General features: G+C 36.3%; 1 protein-coding gene across 5 annotated transcripts in view; it reads right to left on the reverse strand.

The window, feature by feature from the left end:
* The window catches only part of pam (peptidylglycine alpha-amidating monooxygenase), a 120,326-nt gene that overhangs the window by 13,587 nt on the left and 79,713 nt on the right, over positions 1–27,026 (reverse strand). For 3 of the 5 annotated variants that reach the window (XM_088909948.1, XM_088909947.1, XM_088909946.1), the window contains exons 12-16: positions 23,051–23,154; positions 19,254–19,444; positions 18,711–18,773; positions 6,664–6,963; positions 3,966–4,095 (exon numbers count right to left, since the gene is read on the reverse strand). In XM_088909948.1, coding sequence (XP_088766074.1) covers positions 3,966–4,095; positions 6,664–6,963; positions 18,711–18,773; positions 19,254–19,444; positions 23,051–23,154 — 788 coding nt within the window. The remainder of the gene's footprint in view (positions 1–3,965; positions 4,096–6,663; positions 6,964–18,710; positions 18,774–19,253; positions 19,445–23,050; positions 23,155–27,026) is intronic. The other 2 variants (XM_088909950.1, XM_088909949.1) reach the window with 1 other exon arrangement.

The raw sequence follows: 27,026 nt of genomic DNA on the forward strand, positions 1-27,026 counted from the left end.
TAAAAAGTATGTGTGTTCTAAGAATGGTTAAATCTCCTCTGAGCAACCAGTTCAAGTGGTTCCCACTACTTTGCCAATTTGCATTCATGCTGTACATTCTACTTTGTAGGCTGGATTTGAATGCTTTCAGTTCATCCCCTGCCCTAGATAGAACATATCAGGAAGGGCTATAAATAGTTTTAAAAGTCAGAAAGCATTGAAGTACTTCAAGTTGCATGGGAAAAGTCAGCACATGCTGCTAGAGCAATGCAATATTTAAACTAGGTAATACCTAGAGAGAAACGTTGTGTTTAAATCTTAAATAAAAACTCAAAAGCTGTCATAGACACAAAATCTAAGAGTTTTTTCAGAGCCAATTCACACCGGCAGTCAAAATTACGGAGACATTTATCCATGACTGGAGAGCAATAAAAGAAGACTGAAACTAGACTTACAGTACACGTTCTTGCAGATTATGGGAACTGAATGGGCAGAAATAGAGAGCCATATACTGCTAAAACTGGGTGATCAAACATCTCAAGCAGGTGGAGGATATTGTGATAAGCACCAAATACCAAGAAATATTCTCCATGTTTTTTTTTTTCTTTCAGATAGGGCAAACTTTTATATGCAAAAATAGTTTGCTTGCTTTTTCTTTCAAAGTTTTTTATAAGAAAAGACGTACACATTTAGCTAAAATATATCAGTATATTGAATATACACATTGTAAGTTATTAAAATTGGTATATTTTAAGAAAGTTACAAAGTATTTTTTTAAATGACACTTCATCTTAGAAACATTCAAAAACATAAATGAAATACTCAAAATACAGTATTGAGTAAGGTAAGGTAGGTCCCTTTTCAGGCCATTAGGGCCCATGGGGTGCAAGGACCACCATTTGTCTTTGACCATCCAACACGAGAGATGGAGGTGATGTGGTCAGCATCACGCTCCGGCTGGCCTATTACTCCCGGAAGCATTAACCCCCGGTACTCATTTGGAAAGCAGGCTGAGTGGACCTGGGATCCGTCTGGAAGGAATTAGAGAAGGCTACATTGCTTGCCCCTACCTGGGATTGCACCCGGGACCTTCCAGTCAGGAGCTAGATGCCCTTGACGTCTGAGCTACCACGGCTCCACAGTATTGAGTAATAAATAATAAATAAACAATAAACATAATCTACATTTAGTGTAGAATGATGTAGATTTAATGTAGATTGAATGTAGCAATGTAGTACTGCTGAGTCTGATGCTTCTCCACTGGCTAACATTTAAAAAAAATGAATTATAAAAACAGCAAATATTACTAAGTCTTGGAAATTTTTCTTTTTCTACCTTCCATCTGAATTTAATTAAAATATGAATGCATTTTACTTCATAGCTCAATTTATACCAATTTGGAACATTTAAGTGTTATTTTATTTTAGTTTATTTTTATATTACATTCACAACAATAAAATTATTCAAATAGATGCCATTAAAAAAGTATACATTTAAATGACTTTTTTTAAGCAGCTTTCATTTTGATATCATAGCTAATAGTAGATACAGTGCCCTCCAAATTTATTAATAAACCCAATGATATTGGAAGAAAAACATATCGCAGAAAGTGTTATATATTGCATGTGTCTTAAAACAATTAAAAACATGTTACATTGTTATTATAATGTTGTTGGACGGAGCTAAGACATATTTCTCATAAATAAGTAAATGTATCCCTGAAACCATGTCACATTTATTTATACTTTAAATTCAATTCAATAATCACACATCTACTGTACGATAACATTCTGCTGTTTAGAAGAGCAACAGAAGCCTTTGGAACTACAGTGCTATCAAAAAGTATTGGGGACTGCAAAGTCAAAATGTCTTCCTTATCCGTCGAACAGTTTGTATTTGTGTTTATGGAAGTATAATATACTATACTATAATATTTATACTAGTTTTGGATTATTCCATGCATACATTTGATCATCCATTGATTTTCTAAACTGTTTCCCTTATTATTCATTATAGGGGGAATCAGAGCCTATGCAATGGGGGCAGGGTAGGATACACCCTGGGTGGGATGCCAGTCCATCACAGGGCAGACCACTGCTCCACCATGCTGCCCTATATTTAATCTTTTTGCTGTGGCGGAGTTATCCGCTGTGTCGTAAGGTTGCTGTGGAAGACAATAGGAGGAATTTAGATGGGGAGAAAGTAACCAGGCTCATGAATTGAACCAGTTACTGAAGTAACATCATACCCGTCTGCAAGGCAGACAGTGTCAAAGTGTTGCAACATAGAATCAGTATTTTGGTATGGTGGAATTGCACTGCTGTCTAGTGAGTGGCACTGTGTGTGCCTGGTGCCCACAAGCAACCAGGATAGAAATCCATCAGCTGCAATCACTCACTACGATCACCAAACTATTCTGTCATTTTCTCTCTTGATCATTTGAGATGGGTTGCCAAGACTCTGCTACAGCCACTTTGAGTTCTTGTGAATTCCTGGGATGTTCTGACTTCAGTTTCCTCTTCACCATGTACAATGCATCTGAAATTGTATTAAATCTGGAGATATTTACTTGGCCTAAGATGAGGCTAAGATTGTCCAAATGTTCTGCCAGCAAGTATAAAACCATTTTCTTCTACATACTGTAAGAAGACAATAAACTCCTGTAAACCTGAGGTTTTAATTTTGTTTATATCATCATTAATTACATTATAAATACATGCTTCACCATTGTGTGGTTCTTTTGAGTATCTGCACTTCCTTTTTTCTCCACAGTTGAACCTTTCTATTACCTTGTCTATTATCTTGGTCTAATCTGACTATAAACCATTGTCTAAAACTCTTCCGTCTCATTTTTGTACTTCTGAGCAAATTCATTGCTTGGGTGCTAGGAAGAAGCCTCTTCTCAGGGTGAACAAAGAGAAGAGGCTACTCAAATTTGACACATTTGGCTGTATTGCACATACAGGTCCTGGAGTCCTTGTTAAGATGGGAGGAATCATGAACTGAAAAATGTACCAGGAGATTTTAGTCAAACACCTGGTTCCCTTTGCCAATATGCTTAAGCTTGGGTGAAAATGAACATTTCGGCATGACATCCAAATTGACGAAAAATTGTTAACTGCAGACAAAATAAATGTTTTTCACTGGTCATTGTAACCTCCAGATCTCAATACAATAAAACATGTGTGGCTGAAACTCAATAAGGTTGTTCACAAATGGCAAATGAAGGCTCTGAGGGGCCTAGGGTAATTTTGTCTGGAAGAATGATCAAAAATCCCCTTCGGAAGAGCCAGAACCTCATAGCACATTACAGGAGGCATCCTGTCAGTGCAATCCATGCTAAAGGATGATTTACAAAATATTAACTACAGAGGCGTGAGTAGCTGTGACCCTTGTATTTTCTGGATTAATTATTTATGACAAATATGACTTTATATGACTTTGTTCTGTACAATGCTATTAAGATTTTTAGTATGAGATTTTTAACTGGTTAAGCGAGACACGTTATCCAAACTTCATCTTTCTGTTACTTCATCTGACGATTTTTAATCCTATTTAATCAGAGGTATGAATAAACCTGGAAAGCACTGTGTATGCTGTATGTATGTAGCAGTAATTTTCAAGTGACAACATGTTATGAAATAGCTTTTGAAATGCCATTCATCAAATCTTTGTATCAAAGCACAACCTTAATTTTTAATACCTGCTGAACTGGCAGTTTCAACTACAGATTTGACTTCCTGCTGTGAAGTGCAGCCTGCAAGATTTCCTACAGTTTGAACTGCACTGTTCTAACATGTAGAATACATGTCTGCCATACAATTTATTCATGCACTGCATTTATGCACTTTTGGTGTATAGCAGGAAGGTCAAAATAATTCAATGAAAATATAAGAAAATTCATGCAGGAATCTATATACTGTATCTATAATTAAGAGTGAGACTCTACTGTGAGACTACATACACTGTCAAGTGACTAAACTTACTTTACATCCCATCTGTGATCCCCTCTGTGAAAAATGACGAGGTTATCATCAGAATCAAGTGCCAGTCCAGAAACCTGACCAAGCTGGAGCTGAACTTCAGGCCAGTCAGCCACTTCAACCCAATGGTAATCTACAAAGCAAAACAGGAAAGAGGTATTAAGCAAACAGACAAGAAGTGCTGCTCATACAGTATCACACATGATACAATATGACATAGATTTCAGCACTCATATGTTATTTCTGGCTAAAATGTCCAAATGTATGGCTTTATACAGTAAAACAGAACACATTAGATTACTGATTTTCATCCTGTTGGTTTAAGACACAATAATATGTAGTCAAGTAACAGACATTGTATCTTCCATTAAAAATGCAAGCTCACTGGGATTTCACAATCATTTTATTATATATAATTTATTTTTTATGTAAGAATTCAGACACGACTGTTAATGATCAAAGATGTACTGTATTGAATGGGTGTCCTGACGGCCTATTATGTTAAAGGCCTTAGCCATAGTCAAGGAACCAAACCTGCAATTATTAGTCTCTAGTTCCTTCTCTCTAACTGTAGATAGGAACTTTCAGTGTCAGCTAGGACTGGGCCTTTATTGGTATATTTTGCAAACCACCCTCTATTTGTTGTTTAAACCTTTTTTGACATGAACTACCTTCAGAATTTATTGTTTTTTCAATCCCAACCACTAACCCAATGAAGTTACTCAGAACAAACATACAGCACATGCACAATATGCGGAATCTGAGGAGAAGAAAGTGCATTATGTGTAAGATTAAGCATACATTGAACTTTTATAACATCTGTTTCTGGTATTTTTAGTGTTTCTAGGATTAAATCTGCATTTAAATAGTTTATAGTCCTGCACATTATCTGTGTTTTCTAATTTTCTACAACTTCAAAATGCCTTAGGGTTGCAACACAGCCATTTAAATAAACAAGAAAATGAAATATACATAACCCTGTAGATTTTATCATTACATCTAAACAGCTTAAATACCACCATAATATGCAATATAATTTTAGATTTAACTACATTATTCATTCACATGGAGCAATGCTGCTTTCAGCAGTAAAACTAGTACATTATAAATTTACAGTTAGGCTATTCTGTTGTGCTGTACAACTGCTTTAAAGCTGCCCAGTAATGCTCAATAATAATCAATAGATTATAAAAGCCACTAACAAGAACTGGGAGGAGCGCTTCATTAAATATTCATTTAATATTGTGCATCAAATATCACTGGCAAATTAGTGCTATACTCAGTTATGCTGTTTTTCCATGTAAGACAATGTAACAGTTATTTACAAGTGACTACCTGCTCTGTTGTGCTATGTAAAACTATATAAAATGTGAATTGTTCCTTTTGGGCTCCTGCACACTTTCCAAAGATGAATTTTATGATCTACTTCTCTGTATTTGGATTTTAAAGCCCTGAGGTGGAGTGGATTAAGGTGAACATAAACACAGATATTTACACAATCAATAATAATAATTTCAGAATCGACAACAGAATCTGGAATAAAAGTTTGCAAAATTACAAACTTTTGCAATTACAAATTTGCAAAAAAAGTATTAAATTATTTTTAAATAGCCACAGAATATGGTTTTGTTCTCAATTTATAAAACAAAACTTTTTCTTTTCCTTCTCAATTAATATGATTTCCAGTAACCCAGAATTTTACACACCTGTTACATACAGCATGTGGTTATAAAGCAATTACATATGTTCCCAAATGTCTAAATGAAACTTGTAAAAATCCTCATTATTTATTGCGTTTCATCTCAAGCTTCCTCATGTTTATAGATAAGCATTTCTGTACTTCTAAGATTTGCTTTGCTCACTGTGAGACCTGCAGCAAGATTCCTTACATGGTTGTATTTGCTTCACACCTCAGCAGAATTCAATGGCATTACTGTTGCACTTTGACAGAAACAATTTCTGAACAGTGCTTCATGAATTATTCATCTGCAGATGTGGAGATGTGTAAAGAATAAGCAAGCTTTGACATGAAAAACAGGCTCACACTCGTATATCTAAGGCTGTAAAAAAAGTGGTTATCTGCATGGCTAATTTGTACTTGTTGTAACAGTAACAAGATTTGTGCATTAGCACAAAAGATCCAAACCTAATCAATCCTGAAGAGACCACAATGCAATTGGAAATGTGTGTGAGGTCATGTGGGCTGGCTGTCATAGAAACCTGACGAGCATGAGTCATAGCAGTCCAACTGCATTAGTTATTCTAAATTCAGGACCAAAAAAATGCAATAAATATTGACCGCAGCAATAACCCTACAAAGTAAAATCAGTCTAGTTGCAATATAGGTTTCACTGCATAGAATGAAGGCATTATAAACTCATCACAGAAGCTTTTAAACTCGCTAAGTGATAACTCCAGGGGATTCCTCTGGGAGAGTATTCTAATCTATAAATCCACCTTAATGTTTAATCACTAGATTAACTTCTAAAGTAAATTAAGCTGCGGCAAAGGTATTAAAGCTTATGCAGTCATTAACCAGGCATTCAAATTTGTAAACAAAAAATGAAGTGTAAGATTAAAATTTTAATATACACAGAACACAGCAAATGTGACAAACATTTAAAGTGCTTTTAACATACATCTGTACTTTGCCCCACTGAATGCAAACTGTCATGTCTTTCTGAACAAGACCAAAACCCACCTTGTTTTCGAGTATTTGCCCCTTCTGTGTTTGGCTGTTTAGCTGTTATTATTCTGCTCCCAGGAGGCTTTACAGTCGACTCTAACTTGTGAAACTTGTGAATTCTGTCCCTCACAAGAATCGTATCTGCTTTGTCATTGTAGTCTATTTGTCTTTGATCGGGCCAAACCAGAGCCTTCTTTTGGACTATGTTATCAATTTCAGCCACAAGATCGGCCTTCTCTGTGGGGTTATACTTATGCACGTGGACAACATCTTCCCTTTCTCCCAGGAGTTTAGAGAGAAGGGAATAGAAGTCACCTGCATAGAACGGGAAAAGAAAAGGAAGAAAGGAAACAAGAAGCTGTATAAATGGAGCAAGAAAGAAGAGAGGAACAGCACATTGAGAAAGGGTAACTCCTGTCACAGAACAGATAACTAAAAAAAAAGAAAGTGTTAAGTACTGTAAGCTGTGAGCATATAGAAAGAAAGTGAAATAGTGCAGTATTATAGGAATTGATACAGAGGTGAGTGACACATCAAACCATCAAATCATACTCCTTTCACTCCAGATATCGTTACAACACAATCAAAAGAGTAATATTTTTTCCAAGAGGAGATCCATATATTTTTCCTGCCTATGTTAGCAAACACCAGACCAGTTGGATTGGTGAGAAAAAATCAGTTTAGATACAACAAAAACTATATCTTGTATCTGTTGTAGTTTTTTCTTTTTATCTTTAGAAAAACAGAAATCGTTCGCTCTCATTGTGTTAAATATTGCTAAAAATCCTTTTTTCATGCTAAAAAAGCCACATAATGTAACTAAGAATCACTGGTTTGATGCATTGTGCTAATGCTCTACCACACATAAACATTACTGTCTTGAGATAAGATAAAATATAACTGCCACAAAATGGATAATATAAGGTATTCTGAAAGATGACAAAGTAGATTTTGTATATTCTTCTTTGGTGTACAATCTCAGATTTCTATAAAGCATACAAAAATATTCTTGATGTAAGACTTGAAGTTACAGGATTTCTCCAGCATTATTTTGATCCTCCATAAATGGACACGTGTTTGATGTCTTTAATGCTTCAAACTAAGTTATTTTTCTTAAGAAGTGCTTAAGGACAGTAGTACAGTATCTACTTAGATATGGATTGGTACATTACCAGTTCTTTGAAGCTGTAGTGGCTGTAAGAAGCATTTTATTTTTAAGTGAATAGATTTTCCTACATGGAAAATTCCACATCCCCTTCCTTTGTAGGATAGCTGTCACTTCAATGCCCTGTCACATCAGAGTTAAAAACAGACTTATCAGTGTCTCCGGTTAACCAGAAAAAACCTGAGCCTTCTTGAACAGTATGGACGTCTGCTACCAGTAGTCATCTACACTGCCCCAGACGAACATGGAACTATTAATTAATCAGACTGATTTCTAAGGTGCATAATAGTCAAACTTGTGAGTGACTAAAAGTGAATCATGAGCGACTAATCCAAATATTGGTCTCATCATCCTTTTCGTTACTTCCTTTTTTATAAATTGCACTTACAAGGCAATACAAGTACAAAAGAACAAGAATGTGCTAGTGTGACAACAAGCTAAGAAATGTAACCAAATTTCTGAGCTTTATTTGAATCATATTCAAAATCAAAAGAGAGAAGAGACAAATAGGATAACGCAAACACTCTAGCTGAAAAACAATATTGTTTTGTGCATGTATCCAATTATTTTTCATCTCTAATTAAAGCCCAAAAAAATCAAATCTTTGTTTAGTCTAACAAATTGTCCATGTTTTAAATTAGATTGTTCCTATTTTCAAAATACAATGAAGAGAATGAAGTTACTCTTTGTAATTGGAAATATCTTCCAATACTGATGAATAAAAACTTGTAAAATGTATGTGATACATTTTTTGTTTTTACATGATCACAATGGTCAGAAAAATAAATATTAGATGAGACCATAATTAGAATTTGTCAGATTCAGAAGCCTGAAACGCTTCTAGCTGACAGTCTTGTCGAGTAGAAAGAGAGGGTAAGGTTAGTTAAAAAGGTCAAATGAGAGCTCCATTCACTTTAATCTGTTTGAAATCTTACTGTTTCAGCTTGCATAGGACAGACCATCTTGTAACAACCTTACTTATTTTATTGACTGAACTTGTTTTACTTGCCAGTATAGTCTCCAGCTCCCCTGCAGTCCGGTATTGAATAAAGTGGTTAGAAAATGGATGGATGGAAAATTATTGTAGCTATACGATTGTTCCTATACGATTGTACATCCCTCACCTTCATATGGTATATCATTTTGTAATTCATCTTACTCTAAATGCTAGATTAACTCTCTGTTTAAAAGGAGGATTATGTGCGTAAATGTAGAAAAGTCCTCTAGATAGAAAAGTGCTCTAGATTGGTGGACAATTCTCTTTTTTCTACATTTCTCCTAACAAAAATAACACGTCCATGTTCATCAGAATTGACAGAAATACACAAAGAGCACGGTTTTGATAAACTGTATCATCCAACTATATCACAAAGTCAATGCTGTGGACTTCTTAAGTAAACTGTGAAACATAAAACAGAAGACGCAAAGTAAAAACTAGGTGGAAGAGCATTTAAAACTGAGAGAACGAGTCACATTATAACACAAAGGGTTGTGGAAATGTGGAACAAAGTTGCCCAGTCATGTTGTTGAAACCAATCCCCTGGCTTCTTTCAAAAAACTGCTAGATAAGATCCTCAGATCTGTTAGCTACCAAATGGGCTGGATGGAGTCATCCCATTTGTGACCATTATTATGTTCTTAACATGCATAACAGAAGCTAAAGCAACTACAACGTGGATTCACCTGTGTGACCAAAGTAAAAAAAAAATTCAGTCTATACCACAGAACACAAAGTGAAAGAAAGCAGAAATTACAGGACAACCAATCACAGATCCATTCTTATGGGATTAAGTTTTTTCCAAAATATTCCTGGTTGCCCTGGAAATGTTGTGGATATGCAGGGTTGCAAAAGCCATCAACAACTCGAAAGACCCACAGTCATACCAGGGCCTGAGTATGCCTGAGCTTTAAGTGATGCTTTTTTATCTCTGTATAAGCAATTTATTATTAACAAAACCACCACAGAAAGAAACTAAATGGTTTTAATAAAACAGAAACCAAAACTACAACACACTGTTAAAAAATATAAAATGCGTATACAGTTTTTATTCCTGTTTGTATTGTCAACCTATTTTCTGTACAAAGTAAATGGTTTCTACAAAAAACACTTGACTGCTCAAAAAAGTTAATAATTCAAGAACATTTCCTTTCACCACAAACAGAAAACATAGGAGTGACATGTATTTTAGTTATATCAAAATGTCACATTGATTTTTCAAGAGCGAAAAAATAGTGTTTGCCGTTTGCAAAGTTATGCATTGTTCCGTGAAAAAAAAGATACTCAATTATCTTTATTATGATTATAATATATAATTATCTTATATATTTTGAACAATTTTGTTTACAACACGTTACATTAAGATTGATGTGGTTCTGAGTTCACAGCTTTTGGATCTGGACTTGATTCTAGTTTCATGCACCTAATCTCAGAGTTTGTATCTTCATTCCCTGCCTATTTAGGGTGTCTCCCGGTGCTCTGCTTTCCTTCCGCAGTCCAAAGACATGCTGTCCAAACTGACCAGCATCCTTGAATGTGCATGTGTGTATTTGGATGGGTCCACTGTGATGAACTGGTGTCCCATTCAGGGTGTAGTCCTTTCTTTGGCCCTGTGCTAGATTAGACTCTGGATTACCACTTCCTTCTAAAGATAAAGCAGCTGAAAACTGCTTTAGATGAATGAAAATTACTGTGATATGGAAGTAGGTTCAAACAAGATGGACTACATTTCCCAGCAAGCTGGGGGGGGTCACCTGACCAGCTGGCGTAAGACAGTGACAATTTAAAAACTCCAAAGTGGAGTCTTCCAGAATCTGTCTTTATAATCTTTCTGCAAACACACCACAAGAGAGAGGAGGAAGAGAGGTGACATCTGAATGATCAAACTAATGAGTGACTAAGATGTTCAGTGTTTAAAGTTTCAAATATGGAGATATTGTTTTGGATTTTAGTTGCCCAACTACAGAAAGTTGTTATAGAAAGTCACTTCTAGTTAGAAGCTCAAAGAGGAGCTTATAGTTCATCTTGAACAACTTGAAAATTAAACAATCCAAGTACATACTGTCAAAGTGTAACACGACTATATTACAAAATTAATACTAAAGTTTATATTGTTCAATAAAGAAAATAAATATCATGAAACAGTAAGGGACGCAAATCCCTATCAAATATTCAATGAGACTGAGAATACTAATCAAAAATGAGTTGTGCATCATTATGCAGATTTCATATGTTCCCAATGAACCATTTTAGACAACAAGAGGACAACATTCTTTATGCAAAATGCAATATTTTAACATACATCAAAACTCTCCCAAAAAAGCTTCTTATATCTGTCCGTTCCTGTGCTGTTGACAGCAATGGGTATGGAACCACATTCACTTACTGCCAACCAAAGCATGACACAAGAGGCTTTGACAGCACTTACAAGAGAGCTGAAATGTTCACAGACGTGGCGGGCAAGGTCGCCTGGGCACAGTCACATTAGCAGATGACAAGCAAGTGTCCTTATGGTGATACAAAATTGTCTGGCAATCTCTGCGAAGTTTAATCAGGATCTCATTACTTGTGTTTCAACACTAATGTATCAAAAAAGTGGACATTCAAACATGAAACTCAGGGCAGAAGACTGGCTGCCTTTGAGATAGACACTCTAAATGAAACAAGTCAAATGAAGATGAAGATATGTTCACTATCTTCATGGCTTTACAGGACACTGGTTTACTGAATGGGGATGGAATCATTCCACTTCTCGTGAATATTAGCATATCATGGTTCATATTATGACATAATGGAAGGAGCCATTAAGGTAGAATGGCTTGCTACAGCTCAAGTACAGGCACTGGGGAGTTTTCTCTTACTTCATGTGAGCCAGAAGGTATAGTTCCCCTTTATCTGCACTTCTGGTGCCTTTCAGGATCCTTTTCCAACAAGCTATATTCCTGGTTTTTATGTAGTGTTGATTTTTTTCATTTCCAACTACCAACACATTATTAACAGTTTATTTTCAGTATATTATGAAGACATAAAAAATGTAATGTGGGAAAAAACAACAATAGCATCATATAAACGACTCAACCCTACCAGGACATTTTTTAAAAAAATGATAACATTACTGTATAGTATGTGGCAGAGACAAATAAACTTTAAATCAAAACCACTGGTTATTTTGTGCTGCTAAATGCCACCAACTTTCAATGCTCTCAAGGTACTAATTGAAAAAAGACCGTACATCCTGGGTTGTGTTTGTTTCCTGGCCTAACAATCTCTGATGCTGCATCCGCAATAAAGTATAATCAATCTTCTTGCACCAAAGGTGGATTCACACAGAAGAATCCCAAGACACCAAGAGTGTTACAAATAAGAATTTGTTCCAGAAAAACTCTCCATTACCCTGAATCTAAATCGAAATAAAGTATTACTTATCCTAGATTATAGAAATTAAATTTGATCACAATTTCCAGGACAAAAGTAACAATATGATGATAAACAAAATCTACCAGCAGGTCAGAATACATTAGACCATTAGGCTTTCCTATTCTCGAAAATATACCTCTTCAGTTCCCTGTTCAAGATCAAAGAGCTCTGCAAAACACCATTGTTTTCTAATGCTAATCATGAAGCTGCTTCTCTTTTCACACAGCACGTTGGACAGCCTGCTATGATATATGAGCTGTATCCGGTCTTTATTTATTGAGCTCATCCATCAAAACTGGTTCGAGAGACAACAAAAAGTCTAGTGACTGACAGTCGCAGAATTTGTTTCCTAATAATGGCAAAGGCAAATACAGAGAGTGATTTATCAACCTGTCGGGATGCAGGTTAGAGAGCCATAGGTTGTTAATGGCTCAGATGCTCTTCTACTGCTTGTAGGACATTTCGAGTTTTGGGTACTCTGTATTCTGTTTCTGCTCAAGGAAATCTGCAGTTCCTCTTTCTCAAGAGTGAATATGCAGGGCATACAATACATTAGTTTCATTATATAAAGTAATGTGATGCTAGCAATCAAACCTAAAAAATAACAAACTGTAGCAAGCATTTTTTTCCAAAAGCTTTAAAATATAACACTTAATCCATAGCATGAAACTTAATCTATTTACTAAATTATCTAACATGTTAAATGATAAATTTATTACAGGTTTTGCATTTGTAGGGATGCTTAATATGTACAAGGTAAGAAAATGACCAGTGACACATTTTTTGTGCAGTGAACGAAGAAAGTGGGTTGAATGAATGTCAGATTCTTAACTCATTTTGTATCTTTAAAGATTAATATGGTGCATTATCTGGTTGCTTCTCGGTTTTCACCTTTGAGAGAAATGTCATCTCCTACTATGACTTAATGCACCGGATGTTGCCAATGAAGCCAATTAATACTGAGATTAAAAAGTGAGATTTTTGGAAATATTAGGTCTTTAAAGTATATGAAAATCACCATGGAATTTATTATCTTCAACTTGAAAGTAGTATTGTCGTCAGGAGCTACATTTATCCCCAAACAGTAAAACACAAACTAACTTGCACAATGTTGTTTATACACAATTATTCTTTGCATTTTTCTTCCCAAAGAATTCCAAAGCACACATATAAAGCGACAGACTGTCCACTACTGAAGTGCAGCACCCACCTAAGTGACACACGGCAGTCATTACGTACCTACAGCCCCCATAAACAGTACTGTACATCATCATGTGGAGATGTGACAAATTGCTTTACCAAATGAATTAAGGCAGATATTTCTAGAATTTACCAAGGACACTGGAATTAATGTACCTCTCTTCTGAACATAATTACAGGATCTAACTTGTCAGGACTTTGGTTTAAGATCTCTTCCTAAAGACAGCACCTCCTACAGCACAGTGTCCCCAGTCACCATAGTGAGACATTGGTTTAGAAACATGTTTTGTAAATTCTGGTACAGAGTGAAGGGTGCCACCTTCTCATTCAGTAATGCCACTTACAACGGCAACAAGATTTTCCTTATTGGATTCACATCTCAGATTACAACACGTCACCAGTGTTCAGCATTCCTTATAGAATGCTGAAGAGATCTGTGGAAAAAAAAACTAGATATATGCCAATGAAAACCTATAGAACTGAACTGCTATCTGTCACGACCGCCAACCTGCCCAGACCAGCCCCCAAGAGAGCTAACCAGTGCCAGCAGCGGGGCGATAATTACAAGCGCCGCCGCACATATTAACTCGGCACCAGACGCCCTACCGTGCGGCAGGCTTCAGTATTTAAGCCATTCAAACACGCTTCTTGCTGCTCGGTATTGAGTCTACTCTTTGAGAGCTCTACCTGGCATTTATTCTGTACTACGCATTCTCCTGGATACTGGACTCCCCCTTTCCCTCTCGACCTTGGACCTTGCCTTTCGATTCGGACTGTTTGCCTCTATTTGTACTTCCTGGATTTCGAACCACCTTTCTCCCTTTTCAACACGATCTCGCCTGACGTTCCGGATTGTTTGCCTGCCTCGACATTACCTACTCCTGCGTCCACATATCTCTTCATTGGGAATTCCTTACACTATCAGCTGCATAAATGCACAGCATTCTGGCATCCAACCCTCCATTCACAGCTATTGAGATAACTAGTTCTGTCATCTTATCTCACATATAAGATGCCAATTTTATTTAAACAATTGTTGTTAAATTGAAGGGACTCCTAGTCATTTAAATTAGTGGACAATTCCCATATGCAGGGTTTAACAAGCATAAAAATTAATGGAAAGGCCACACGTTTTCTCCATTTTGGATTTTTAATTAGTAATCTGCCATAAAATGATGCCCATGTATTTTTTTTTTCATTTGAATTAATTTTGGTATCAGATATACTTACAGTAGTAAGTCAAATGCTCATTTATTGTTTTTGCTTTTGCTATAATAACAAAAAAAAACTATAAACCCATTATGCATCCTAAGGATATTTTCTGTCTTATTATTATCCAGTCGTTGGGTTAATATTTTTATCCAAACCAACATAAACTTAATAATATAATTGTATTGTATAAAATGGAACACTACAAGTTCAAAGATGTTAATAGTAATTGTGTGATACAAATCTCAGTAGTCTAACAAAATTCAGGATATAACCTAAACCTAATTCAATAAGTTATGGACCAAAGTTAAAATAAAGTTAAAAAGAGACCAGAATAGAGCCAGATTATCAGGCAATTTATTTGAAGGCAAAAGAAGGCAAAGTATAAGTGAGATCTTGAGCATGCAAGCTGACCGAAGAGTTTATCAAAAGATGCCTGTTGTCTGATAACAGTCTGAATGATACTGTAGATATCTGGTGTGATGAACATGAAAGCCCCTACTCTGAAACAGCAAACTAGTGCATAACCAGCATACTGTAAAGCAGCATAATGTACTGGAAGTCACAATTATATGGACACATACAGTGGGTTTGTCAGAAATAACAAAGAAAACCGTAGAATAGAGTCAGCTATTGATTCACATGAAATTCTTCTAGCTGTAGCAGAGCTAGTTCGGATACGGTGACGTCATCGCCCTCCCTGCGCGTAGCGGGGACCTCAGCCGCCTGGGCTGGGGGAGGTCTCCTTTAGCTCATGCGGCTGGTTCCCAGTTGCGTTACGCCGGAGACCTGGGTTCGCGCCCCAGGTGTTGTGGGACGAAACGGGTGGCGGAGGGCACGAGCCCGCACAGAACCGCGACGGTCACATAGCCAAAAGAAAAACAATGCATGCTGGATGTGTTTTGCAGATATGCTAATGAAATCTCTTCTCATTTAAACTGAACCTCTATAACTGTGATACTTAACAAGCACAGCTGCAGATACTAGGCATTTCATTGCAAAACTTAAGCAATGTACCACGGTGAATTTCTGCTCCATCTGTTGCGTCTCCTGGCATAATTATGTTGATTGCAAACATATTTTTCATTCTCTGGCCTAATTCATCCCAAACACTGCCTGAGGAGGCATGTACATCATTTTCAAAACCTGCTGTTCTTTCAGATGTAAACAGCTTGGGATGGATGGATCACCTTCAAAAAGAGTAGATCAACTGAATGGCATGCTTTAATCTGTAACCTTTCTTATGTTATTATGGATGAGCCTGGATGTACACTGAAGATCACTGTTATGTTGAATCATCTTTAAGAGTAGAGGTAATCTACTCCTGATAGCTTCCTGAGGGTATTGCCTAATTTTGTGTAATGTTTGGAATAATATTCTTTCTTTACTTTTTCTTTGTACCTTTACCAATATGTTCTGATGGAGCACCAGCAAAACATCTTCCACATTACTATCTTTATTTTTACTATCTCCAGACAGTTTATTGTGAGAGTATTATCTCCATTTTACCTCAGAATATTCTGACAATCAGCCATATCACCCTGCAGCTCTCAAGTAGATACCCACTGAAGCTAAGCAGGGTTGAGCCTAGTCAGTACCTGGATGGGAGACCTCCTGGGAAGCTATGGTCACTGCTGGAACTGGTGTTAGTGGGACCAGCGGGGGGTTCCCACCCTGTGGTCTGTGTGGGTCCTAATGCCCAAGTATAGTAGTGGGGACACTATACTGTAGTGGGCGCTGGCTTTTGGATGAGACGTTAAACCGAGGTCCTGACTCTCAGTGTCATTAAAGATCCTGGTTTCCGGGCCAAATTTCCCCCCTCTGCCTTTACCGTGGCCTCCAAATTGTCCCCATGTATGATTGGCTTTCACCTGCCCTGTGATCGACTGGCGTTCTGTCCAGGGTGTACCCTGCAGTGCACTCGTTGCTTGCCGTGTAGGCACCGGCTTCCCGCGACACCATATGGTACCGTATAATGAGGTTTGGTAAATTATATGACATGACATTCTGACAATCTCTCATATGGTTTTAATTCATAAGCTGTTTCCTCTTTAAGCTGAAAAGTTCATACCTCTCCTCTATCCCCAACACACTCTCCCCAATGCACATTTACCATCTTTATGGTTAGGTCAGGATTCTGGACATTTTTGACATTTTCTTTCTGTGAATGAAGGTTTTCAGGCTGTATGTCAAACTATCATCTCAGTTTCTGGAGGACATCCCTTTACTACTGCATCCAACACTAAGCAAGGACATATGGGCCTGAAATCAGCTGATAGTTGAATGCTGGACTAGTTTCTAGAAAAAATAGTTTCTTTTGTTTCTGCCTCAAGCAATTTTCAGTGGCAAAAGGTTATTCTGTTTTCTGTTGTACTTTTGAAATGAAACCTTGATTTTTTCTCTCAGTTGTCTTGCTTGTTAAGGGTATTTTTTTTATGCACTGAGCCATGGCACCCCACATAGAATATGCTAGAAACAAAAGCTGGCTGCTCATCTAATACTAAGATGTATTGTCTCAGATTTTCACATTTCTCTTGACCAAATAATTTGACTTGACTATTGAGCACAACCTTCTGATGGAGAGGAAAATCTAAAATTCATTACAAGGGAATGTAACTGCCCTGGAGAGGTAAACTGACAGTGAAATGAATCACATTTCACCTTATTTTACAAAATCTAATATTAAGAGTTTTTATATGTCAATGACATATCCTGTTATAGAAAGGATTTTAATTAGATTTCAAATATGCCCATTACTTTTGACAACAGATGAATTTATGTGTATAAATGTATAGTAAGCTAGGTACACTACATAGTTTAGAGCAATTCCATCTAACAATGCATTTACATAAACCTTATTAAGTGTATTCTCAATTGTTACCAGACTTTTTAGCATCAGATCAAAACACGTTTCCAGTGTTGAATAAATGAGTTTCAAAGAAAAGATCTACTTTCAATTTTCACCCTGCTGTGACAACACAGTATGTGTTTTCAACATTAAAATGGCTATCAGGGCTCTATTTCATAAGAAATAAAGGTTAAACATAACTAAAATGCACTGTAGCAACATTAAATAAATTCAATTTGATCTTCACCTAAAATAAACTACAGCATACATGCATAATCAAGAACAGTTCAAAGCTTCTGTCTTCAACGCATCTACAGTATTTTCATGCCTTAACATCAAAATATCAGTGAATTCCCAATGTGTGTGTTGTTGATATACTACATACATAATTCTTGTATGCATTCAAAACACTGCATAATACTAGTTAAAAGCCAAGGATGCAAGGTGATTTTTATGGCAATCTCTCCATCTGCAATATTATGTCTATGTAATTACTATGTAATGGATAAACCAGAAATGCAGAATTTCTGCACACCTCCACATTCACTTCCATAAGAAAGATGCTCCTTGCTGAGAATCTGATATCCATGAAAATGATGCAAACTGATTACTGTGACGTATCCATGGAAACAAGGACTTCAACATGCCAATCCCAGTGCCACAATTACATCCGCGGTCTCAAAGCATATGGCTACGTTGTAGGTACAAGCTCAGAGAATTAGTGACAAACAATATGCACAAAAAATGAAGATGAAAATTCAGTTACTTTTCAAAAGAAAATTGTAATTCCCCTTCTTTAGGAATCATTTGTATTTTTACTCTGTACAGATCACAGTTCCATCACAATGGGTACCACATGCAACAGGGTCATTTGCTGAATTGTAACTGCCTCCATTATCCACATAAAGGTTCTTTCAGCTGTGAAAACATTCATAAATTCATTTGAAAAGACATAAAATGTTGGGTCTGTTCCCATTTATATCCAACATAGGGAAATTATTCCATGTCCATTTTCTACTTTCCAGAAGTAGAGGAAAAGTGCAACATATTATTACTGAATAAATAATAATAAACTACTTGTTTAAACCAGTAAATGCCTTTGACATTTTAAAACATTTTTTGCACTATAAAATGGACCTCATTTGCCTTTTGACAGAATGGTATGTTAATCAAACTTACAATGTGAGCTGAATGCATATATGAGTAACATTCCAGGATAAACTCACCCTGGTCTAGAACCTCTTCCTCTTCTCTCTTGGGCTGCAGTAATACAGATTCCTCTTCAGGACCTTTAGTATATAACAAGAACACAATAATTGTAAACCACAAAGTTCTTACATGCAAGTACTTAAAACTGAAAAATAACTTTACAATTTATCCAGCTGTTTCACAACATGTAGCAAAGAGAAACGAGCACAAAAAGGTGTTTAGTCTGTAAAGAAGCTTTTCAATATTGGAAATGGTACTAATACAATATATTCTGTGTACTGTTAGAACTTCTCCCACTATAAATACAGAAATGCCACTTCAGGGAGAAGATCAAATGATATATTACTAAGGTTAGTATTGGAAAAGGAGCTTGCACATCTGCTCTTTTCATTTCAAAGGGCAGAGTGATATACAGCCCATAGATGTTTTTGTTTATTGAAGTCTTGCCATCAAATGCATGTGTAAATCTCTGAGAAAGAATGTGTTTGTTTGACAAGACGCACACAGTGCACAGTAAGGACAACTGGTGGATAAGAGAGAGCAGGGACTTATTTTTTTACCTGCTTGATGCATGTGTCCATGCATCATCAGCATGCCGGGGCTCACTGGAATAGGAATGTTTGCTTCTTTGGGAATGTTTCTGAACATCTCATTCTTTCCATTTTCCATGCATCTCATATAAGGAACTGCTTGTTTGGCATCCATGTAATACATGATATAGAAGTTACACATTTCATCTTCAGATGTGCCCCTGTGGAAATAAAATGAAAACAAATAAAATGGAATAAATACATAAAATAAAAATAAAATGGAAAGAAATGAATACCCACACAATGTCCTTTAACTAATTTAGGCTAATTATTCACCACACTAAGAAATAAAGTTTTCATGAGGTACTTAATCCATCATCCGACAGGTTATAAACTTTTTAAAATCTTAATCCTATAATTTTCCAAATTAAGTTATTCCCCACACTCATTCCCCACGCAGAGACAATTACATTGTATTTGTTAACAAAAGGCAGGCCACTGTTGCAATTTTAATTGGTTGTCCTTGTCAGTGAGCAGAGGTACCCACAGAGGTGCGGGGGCGATGCCTGCCTGGTAAATACGTCAATGCAGTCTTTCCCCATTGGAGTCATGAAGCGTTCAGTTATTCACCATGGCAACCATAATGACATGGCAGACACGCAAAAAAAAAAAGACAGCTCAAAACGGAAATCAGTCCCTCCTTGCATTGAAAATGCAGTTTCCCCAGAGACCACAAGGCACAGTTCTTCCCTGGGCTTGACAATGCTTTTTTAAAATCTCTAAGCTCACACTGTCCGCATCTTAAACCTGTCAGCGTACCTGCCACATCTTGCTACAGAAGGAGATGAAGGGCAAAAATTGTAAATGTATCTTTCGCTGCTGTGCCTGGCATAAATTCTCAGTAGCAGAAATGACATCTACGTCTTCTTTGACACCGTTTTTTCAAAAGCTTACCATGCAGTTCTATGATATCTGCCTTTAAAACTAATAACCGTGTGCTTAGCATGATCATGAGATACAGAGATGCCTCAATGGTAAGTTTCAGTGCAGTGAGCATTGTGCAGCTTATAAACTGTATTTTTTATATGCAATGACAATGCAATGACATAAGTTTTAGATAAATAGCTCACTGGGGATATTAATACTTTTTTAACATTTTAAATTGTCAATTCAAAATTACTATTCCTTGGAATAAACAAATATCGGGCTTAAGTCATATGATTTCATAGAAGAACCAGATGTGTAGACTGTGGTATAAGTGTTTAGCTCAATTTGCCAATATATGTTGATTGAGAATCTGTATATATAACCGTTAATAAAGACACGTCTATATGTTCTATCTGCATAATAATGCAGTGACTAAGACTGCAGTGGCTGCAGCATAAGATATTCAGAGGATAAATAAACTGAGCATCAGCAGATCAACTGCAGTTTTCAATCTGCATATTCATAGGACTTCTGGGGCAACATGTTGACAGCTGAGAGACAAAATGTTTGCCTTCTGTGGGTCAAAGAAAATTTGAGATGACAGAAGAGAGTGTTCTATTCACTAATGAATGCTATTTGTCCGTGACAGAAGTGATGGAAGCCTTATACTGTTTCACTGCTCAAACCAACCAGAGGGGTGGTAGAAGCATGATGACATGTGGAAGAATCTCTTTTAACAAGAACATCTTTGATGAAGATTGAGGAAAACCTTACTGCTCAGCGCAACAGGTTTTACCTGAGTCATTTCTGAAGTGTTGGTTTTTCAGCAATTCCATGCAAGACCATACATTGCTAAGATTACAATAGAATAACTTCAACAAAAGTGTCAAAGTGTTGCCTTAAGCCTACTTTTACCTACAGTAGACCCGAGTATAATACCACATAAGTGGGACCAACTCTCCATTCCCTACAACAGGAGACAATCCTGTCTGGACAAACCCTCACAAGATGGCTGTAGCTGCACAGGAACATCCCATAGCAGTCTGTCCAGAAGCTGATCAGGTCTATGCATCAAAGCTTAACAGGATTATGTTAATGCTCAAGTAGATCGTAAATTATACCAAGTTTGGAATGATTTCATGGTTCATTCTGAAAATGTAACATGATATATTAATTGGTATATTTGTTCACATTTTCTTGCATGTTTTGATGTCTAACTTTTAAATATTTAACGCCATTTAAATTTATCTTTGTGAAACCCTGACGAGCTCCAACCCTCAATCACCATGGCGCATTCCACACGTGCATCAGGGCCATCGCTAACGAGATCAGTTCGGGCTTATCAACCTTGTTAAGAACCTTGCACACTATTTAAACCCTAAGGAACCATTCCTCAAGGATCTGACATTGACTTGACTGTGTGTTTGTTCTTTGTTTCAGGTTTACAGTTTTTCCCTGTTCACAGCCTTCTGGTTCCTGTTTGCAACACTGCCACCACTCACTAACTATCTATCATCCCCTCCTGTCTCCAGCCCAGATCCGACTGCTTCCCTGAGCATCTCAGCTGCCTGCCGTTCTCTTTTCTGCTTCCCATTACTGTATAGTTATCACATAATGTAATAGTTATCACTCTGTAATCCTCACCGCTGATCAGATTCTGAGGACAATTACATGCCCCTTTTCTTTCCAACTACGGGCCCGGCATAACAGTCTTGCCCTGAAATTTTATTTTGTGAATCAGTTTGAAAATTGAGGTCCATCAATGTTCCCCAGCCAACTTGACACCTTGAAGAAATTTGAGCAACTTTGCACTTCCTGGTGTGCAAAACTGTATGTCTAAAATGTTCTAAAAAGGACCTGAAACTGTAATTGTAGTTGCACTTTGTCATCCATCTATTCAATTTCTTAAACTTTAAGTGCTTAACCAGTAAAGTGTTGCAGGAGAGCCATAGCCTATCCCAGCAATGACCGAGAGCAAGGCAGGATACCCCTGAATGGGAAACCCGACCATCACATTGCACACACAGGTACAAACACACACACTCACACTAGGGCCAATTTTTCCATAAGCCAATTAACTTACCACCATTTTTGCCTGGTCCGAGGAAGCTGGAGTACACAGAGGGAACCCACAGAAACATGGGAAGAACATACAAACTCCACACAGATAGCACCCCAGGAATTGAACCCAAGGCCCCAGCACTGTGAGGCAGCAGTGCCAACCCTTGCGCTGCCATGCTGCTCATGTTTTGTCATGTTTTATTTTAATAAAAAGGTTCTCATCATTTATTCAAGTTACATGCAATCCTTTTATATACACCTTCAATACTAACTTGGACCATTATTGGTGTACATTGTACAACCCTGAATTTCATACAACATCATTAAGTGTATATTTGCTATTAGCAATTTTATTGAAATAACTTCCAAAAATTAAAGGGATATTTGAAACTGTTTAGTGTTTCTTTGCAAGGAATTCAGATCAGTGTATACCTCACAAGAGTCATATACCAAGATCTCCACACAAGGGTAGCAAGGCCAACCTTTCAACATTACATTTGTGAGCAAACAGAAAGTAAAAATATGACCTAATCATTTTTCACAGTAGGACAGCTTATTTTCCATATCCAACCTATTCAACCTTGTTTATGAATGTTTCTTCTCTTTATTCATTGAGCAAGTAGCACTTTAACTAGCTGGGAGCTGTGGCCAGACCACGTCTGGTGTAAATAGCATTGTTCCTTTAGGCGTCCTTGTTCAGTTGTCCTCAGATATAAGGAAAGATAGCATTTGACCAGTTTAATTCTGAAAGTAACTTTGACAATAACTGCTGTATAAAACTAAAATAAAAAATATTTCAAATGTAGGTCAGTAAAATCTAGGAGACAACTTGAACTCACCCAATGCGTGTTGTGGTAGTCTTTCCCTCCCCTGTAAATACACATCTGGCAGCCAATTTGTCCCCATACCGGATGTCAACACCATTGTTTGCAGGATAAAATGCCTAAAAAATACATTTAACTATGAGCTCACAAAACGCCAAACCCATGAAAATAGCTCACTAGGATGACATAAAAATCACAAGGTAAACACTCATCGAAGGATTTTAGTGGTGAGTGAAGCAAGATATTTGCCAAGAACACAGTGGCCCCTTAACAACCATATGCTAAAATTCTAATTCAAATTCATTAATAAAATTCATATAGAAAAACAGAAACTCATTGGTACTTGAATTCATTAATCAGAACATTTTAGGCAAAGTTGCAAGTTATAAGTGATAATTAAGAAAAACAGACAGGGAAGGCATGTGTGCTTGTCTATTCCTTCAGCTTCATAATGAATACAAAAAAAAATAATGTAAATTGTTAAATAAAAGTACATTAATAACCTTGAGATCAAGGCAATATAAAGTACCGTTCTCACCGTGTACTCTTATATTGATATGGAATTTTAAATATATTAATTTATATTTTAATGAAAATATCAAATCCACTTTTTATCAAAACAACAAAAAAGCCCAATGTCTACAAACAGAGACTACCCATGTACAGCTGACACATACAGGTTCTCATAGCATTTCGCTGAAAAACAAGGCCATGTGAATTAAGGCAAGATTCAGAATAAATAGATGTAGTTCAGAACCTCCTACAGATTCTTTTTCTCAGATTGTGTTGAACATATTTAAATAGGGGAGTTCATATACGTCTCCTTCATGCAACGCTTATGATGGAAACGGTGATAAGTAATGTGGACATCAGTGACAGCCCTGGCTGCCAAGTGCTCCATGAAAAAGTATACATGGTGGGAAAGCAGGCTTAATCTGTCATCTTCTGTGTCAAGACAGGCTTTCTGTATTTATTCTGCTTTTAGATAGTGGCAGTGTGATTTGGACAACTGACCACTGCAATTTATTATTCAATTCAATTCAAATACTTTATTCATCCCCAGGGTGGGCATGGGAACATAGCAATTTCACGTTTGACCAGAGACAAAGTCTGAGCCTTCGCCTCAAGAGGTTAAAGACCTGAGAGAACGAGTAACTCCATCAGGCTGCCCTTCATAGAAAAACAGTCAAATTCAATGACGTTCTTTGACATTGTTTTTTTTTCTACCAAGTTTCAGATATATACACTTTTAAAACTACATATTTGTGCATATAGTGTATATATGCAATATACTGTATGCAAAAACTTTCGAACATGAAAAAGGTAAGTTACAAAACAGTTATGTAATTTTACTCTATGAAGAGTATAGAATTTCAAGATTTATACATGAACTAAATTAAAATCCACAAAAATTATATTAAAGAGTCTGTCATCAGGTACATCAGAAAATCCACTTTTTTAAAAAAAATCTGTAAACAACATTTTTTTCTTTGAATATCCTATAAACAAAATGGATATTAACAAGGACTATAAATATCCCATGTCTGTTTCTGTATTTGTGCTTTGACCCATTTCTAAGTTGCTTAATGACCTCACAAGAAATGGCCTGCTCACTGTTGAATATCTATCCTCTAATTTGGCTGACTTTACAATTTACACCAAAATTAATTAACTTGAATAAATTATTAGGAACACTTATCTGACCTGAATTTTGACAAAGGAAGCTGTGTAAATATCCATGTATCAAACCAGAGAAAGGTAACTTTGCCAATATACATACACACCTGTGAACAAAACTGAATACTTGTTTAATAAAATAATGTTGTTTTCCATTATACTTTTGTTAGCGTAGTGCAGGAAATGAAAAGACCTTTGTTCTGTTGTCTCTCACTATACAAGAAAGGTCTGTCTACTAAAGAAATGTATGCAATGAACACTTTAGAGTTTCATAATAAGAAAAATAATGCATCTTTTCTAATCAGACCTTGATTTTAACTAGCACTATATTGTACATTACTCCATCTTTTAGGTCACAACAAAGATAAATACTTATCCTACAGACAAAAAAACGAAACCTATTTAGGTTTCACACCCTAAAGAGTGTTTTAATCCTGAAATGCTGTATTTCAAAAGGTCACCGATAAAGTGAGTTTAAGCAGTGAATGCACTGTTTGCAATTATTTACTGCACTTTTCTTCCCTCTTAAGAGCAAATTAAAATGGGCATTTTATCTTATACGGAGATAAAAAAAAATCCTACAAAGATTTTATACTCTTGAGGTATAAACTAAACTACTTAAAATAACAACAGTTCAGTGGAAAAAAATATTCAAGAAGGTAGGTAAAGCCATTAGTGCATGTAAATCTGATATGGCAATGACAGCCACACAAAATCTCATTTTCAGTGTCAGTGTCCACCGCAGGGCATGAAGTAGCTATTTTAAGTGTATATTACTATGCCTTCCCTTATTTCTGTTTCTTCATACATTTCTGTTTCATTTGCTGTTTAATTGTATTATTCTGCAACAAAACTATACACTTATTTGGAAAATGAAGGAATGTATTTAAGGGGTGAGATTTAAATGTACCACAAGGGGGACAAATTATTTTTTGTTTACATCAAACATTTAGACCATGTACTGGAGAAAATATAACAATGTTATTTCCTAATACCTACAGTCAACTTTCTTTTTTACTACTCTCCAAATTCAAGTATGAAATGAACTGTGACTCGGGAGCAGAGCTTCGGGGAGATAGACAAAAGAATAGACTTGCTCTGATGATCCACTTCCATTAATTACAAAAAAATAAGAGACTTTAGGGAATTTCCCTTGTTGTTGTTTTTTTGCAGTGTCCCATGAACCAAGACTATCAGCTAGATAACATCTCCAAATTACTCTAATTAATTTCGTATTACTGATTCTCTAAAGGGGACTACCATCCATCACAAATCCCTCTAAATGCGGGAAAGTAGGCACAGAAGCCATGCACTGTGAGAACACACTGGTAGAAAACATTGCTTTCTGAACTAGAGGTTCAACAGAACTTAGAGACCTGATCACACCAGGCCTCAGAACCTTGCATCCACTCTTTTTATGGTCAGACAGAGCTATGGATTTGCCAAATCTTCATTTTGAATGCAACATATACCTGATATTTAAGATTCACTGCATTAAAATCTCTTCCTTCCTTAGAATGTAATTATAGTTCTACTGGACTGGAAATGTGCATGCATTAGCTCTTTTTGAATCACTGGAACCCCTGTGGTATATTGTTAGTAAAATGTAGAAGCAGATGGTGGAAAATATGGGAGAGATCTAAGATGGCTTCTGTTGTGTTTTTGTAATTTAGAATAATATACTGTACAATGTTTACACTGTACTCCAAGTGATATATTTACAAGCCCCACTTTATCAAAGGAAATTTTCTGCTTTGTATACAAACCATTTGTGATAGCCCAGTATATCTGAAAAGTGGAAATTTATTGACAGTATGAAAGAAAATATTCAATCTCTGCAAAACATGAAGATAAACTTTCTGTGCTGTGCTGAAATGTTAATACAATCAACAATCAATAATCAATCACCAATCAATAATCAGCAACGGAAAAGCAGTTCTAAAACCTTCACATTTCATGGGCATTCATGCAGTGACAGCTGTTATCTGCCAAATGATTTTTGTCTACTTAAAATATTAAAGATTGTGTTTTAAAACACAATATCAGTGCCCTGACAACCAGCACTTGTACAGTTCAAGAGACAAGGGATGAAAAGGAAAAGGCATATTCCCAATTATTAGAAATGCACAACTTAAAGAACAGATGTATATTATTATACACTTTCATCTTATTGAATAAACAAGACCTAGAATCCTCGTAATATGCATTACCCATAAAGTGAATTTAACCAAATACTAAATAAAACGCAGTATTAAAAGTAAACACACTAAATAGATAAATTAACAAATTAATCATCCAAATGGCAAGAAAAACT

The sequence above is a fragment of the Atractosteus spatula genome, chromosome 3, assembly GCF_055471065.1.
Source record: "Atractosteus spatula isolate fAtrSpa1 chromosome 3, fAtrSpa1.hap1, whole genome shotgun sequence".
Classification (NCBI taxonomy): Eukaryota; Metazoa; Chordata; class Actinopteri; order Semionotiformes; family Lepisosteidae; genus Atractosteus; species Atractosteus spatula.